Source organism: Penaeus chinensis, chromosome 15 (genome assembly GCF_019202785.1).
Source record: "Penaeus chinensis breed Huanghai No. 1 chromosome 15, ASM1920278v2, whole genome shotgun sequence".
Lineage (NCBI taxonomy): Eukaryota > Metazoa > Arthropoda > Malacostraca > Decapoda > Penaeidae > Penaeus > Penaeus chinensis.
Window position 1 is genome coordinate 13,920,363 of NC_061833.1, and position 2,500 is coordinate 13,922,862.

Below are 2,500 nucleotides of genomic sequence, written 5' to 3' on the forward strand. Positions count from 1 at the left end.
GGTTCAGTAGCTTTTACTCCAGCAAATAACAACAATGATGTTCTGGCTCAGTTTATGGAAATGAAGGTAAGTGTGTAAGATGGCCATGATCACATTCGTAGACTTTGCAAAGGAAGAGGAACATTTAGAAGCTAGAATTACACTAGTAAGTTAAAGGTTAATAGCATTCTGGAAATCACAAAAACAAGTTACTTGTTTTAGTCTCTGTTTTCTTAAGTTGGACTTTTATTAGTAATATTTATTTTCACCATTTATTTCTGGGGTATCTGTATACTCGTTTTTTTATTTAACTACGTTGTTGACCATGTATTAGACCCCATATTAACAGTACCTTGTTGCTTTCTTTTTGCAGGCTGGATTTAGTCGTGGCCTCTCATTTGGTACAGCAGATGATGACTTCACCCTGGAGAGTCTAGACCCTCTGAAAAACTAATTTGAAAGAGCAGTGTCATTAACAGTGTCTAAAGGCTTCCAGCCCCCAAAAAGCAAGAAAAAAAAGAACATAATTATAAAAAGGATTGCAAGGTATACTTTTAACATTCCTTACATAGACTGTTGTAAGAGGTACATGTTGGGGCTGTTGGATGTATAATCTGCACAATATAAACAGATATCATTAAGATTATTGAAAAAAAAGAAAAAAAAAGTTCTTTGGGTTTGGGGAGTAAGGCCTTTTTTATGTTTTTTTATGCTTTTTTCATCAATAAATTTGTATGTCATATGAAAGAACTAGTTTCTTACAATTACTTCAATATATCATTAGCTAACCCTATACAATATTAGATGACAGTTGAACCAGTAACGGTTGTCATTGCCTTTGGTTGTTATTGTGAAATACTCTAAACATACTGCTTGTGGATATTAAATATTTTGAAGTTTTTTAAAATGAACATGTAAAAGCACAATTCAGAACTCTTGTCATCTCATTATTTCACTGGCAATTTTATGGTGAATAACTCATTGTCGGCTGTTGAGAAGATATTATAGTATTTCTGTATTGAAACATATCAGGATCACACCTAAATCGTGATGTGGTTATGTATGTTTATTTAAGAACTCTTTTGGCAGTCATAGATGTGTATATGTAATGCCTTCAGTGACTAGACAAATCTTTACTCCTTTATTCAATAACAACTAATGTGTGTCAATAGAGACCACTTCATCATTCTTATAAAATATATAATGGAAATTTAGTTGTCCTCTTGGTGTTGATAAATCATTCTTGTACTCTTGTTCGACAGTGTTTAGTGCTTTACGTGAAAAAACCTTGTGATAAACTGAAATGCACATTAGATGATGGATTCACAATTACCTTATATTAAGAGGCATCTGTTTGATGTTGATATTTTCTCTGCTACTAGTAGCTGCAGTGGCCAAGTATTCAGACATTCCTGTTAATGCTCTCCTTTTACTAAGTGTTTCCAAATTTTTAGAAGAACCACTTGAAGAAAGTGTTCAGACATAATCATTCCTGTGTTTCCGTGATATGTGCTTGGAATTAGCTTTTATCATAGCTACAGCTGCTTTCATTGTTGGTACCAGTGCAGCAGTGGCAAAGTTGAAATGAACAAAATATTGAATGTTTTAAGGTATCCAAACTTCTTGCTACTTTGCTCTGGTGCCTTTGATTCATATTGTTGAAGAGGCACCACATGGTGGAAATGGCATTTGCACTCCTTAATTTTTAGATAGGAAGATTTTTAACTTTAGGCAGATCATAGATGTTTAAAAAATCTTTCTATTTTTTCCCTTATACTATGCAATATACCTGATATGAGTGATGCTATTGAAAGATGTATATAAATATCAATATATAACTTTGTGTGATAGTTGTAGAAGATCATATTTTGTGTGTTTTGTTATTATACTAACATAAGCATCCTCTGGGTGCTCTGGGATTGTTACTGCCAACTTTGTGATGACATTGCATATCATCATGACCCATTTTGCAAGCATAAAGTTTTGATGACGCTGGCTGTCGACGTTTGTTTTCAGCATCTCTTGTATCTGTAAAAGGTATTGTTTGTATCCCATATTATCAGTATTTATCAGTGTACCAGTTACATCATCTATTAATTATTCTACATTTTAGAAGCATGTTCCAATGCTGTTTTTCCAATACAGGCAGTAATGAATCTCAAAATATTTGATGATAAATGCATACGAATATTTTAGCATAGAGCACAAGCAAGAGCAACTTGTAGCTTTTGAAGGTGTTTAACACTGAACACCTGTATTGTGATGTATGATATTGTCTGGTCCGATAATCACATACATGAAATGTTATTCATTGTCTAATTTAACCTTCTTTAAGCTCTTCCATGAATTTGTAGATACTGATATAATACCATACATAATATATACATATACAATTTAAGTATAGTATAAAGAGAGTCAAGTGGAAAATCTATATAATGATAATATAAGAAACAGTGCTACATCATCAACACAAACAAGTGCATGTATCTTTGATGTGCATGTACATATGCGCAGGCACATG

General features: G+C 32.9%; 1 protein-coding gene across 7 annotated transcripts in view; it reads left to right on the forward strand.

The window, feature by feature from the left end:
• The window catches only part of LOC125032767 (PTB domain-containing engulfment adapter protein 1-like), a 70,429-nt gene that overhangs the window by 66,031 nt on the left and 1,898 nt on the right, over positions 1–2,500 (forward strand). For all 7 annotated transcript variants that reach the window (XM_047624105.1, XM_047624106.1, XM_047624103.1 and 4 more), the window contains 2 exons: positions 1–66; positions 353–2,500. The exon at positions 1–66 is cut by the window's left edge and continues 83 nt beyond it; the exon at positions 353–2,500 is cut by the window's right edge and continues 1,898 nt beyond it. In XM_047624105.1, coding sequence (XP_047480061.1) covers positions 1–66; positions 353–433 — 147 coding nt within the window. In that variant the 3' untranslated portion in view covers positions 434–2,500. The remainder of the gene's footprint in view (positions 67–352) is intronic.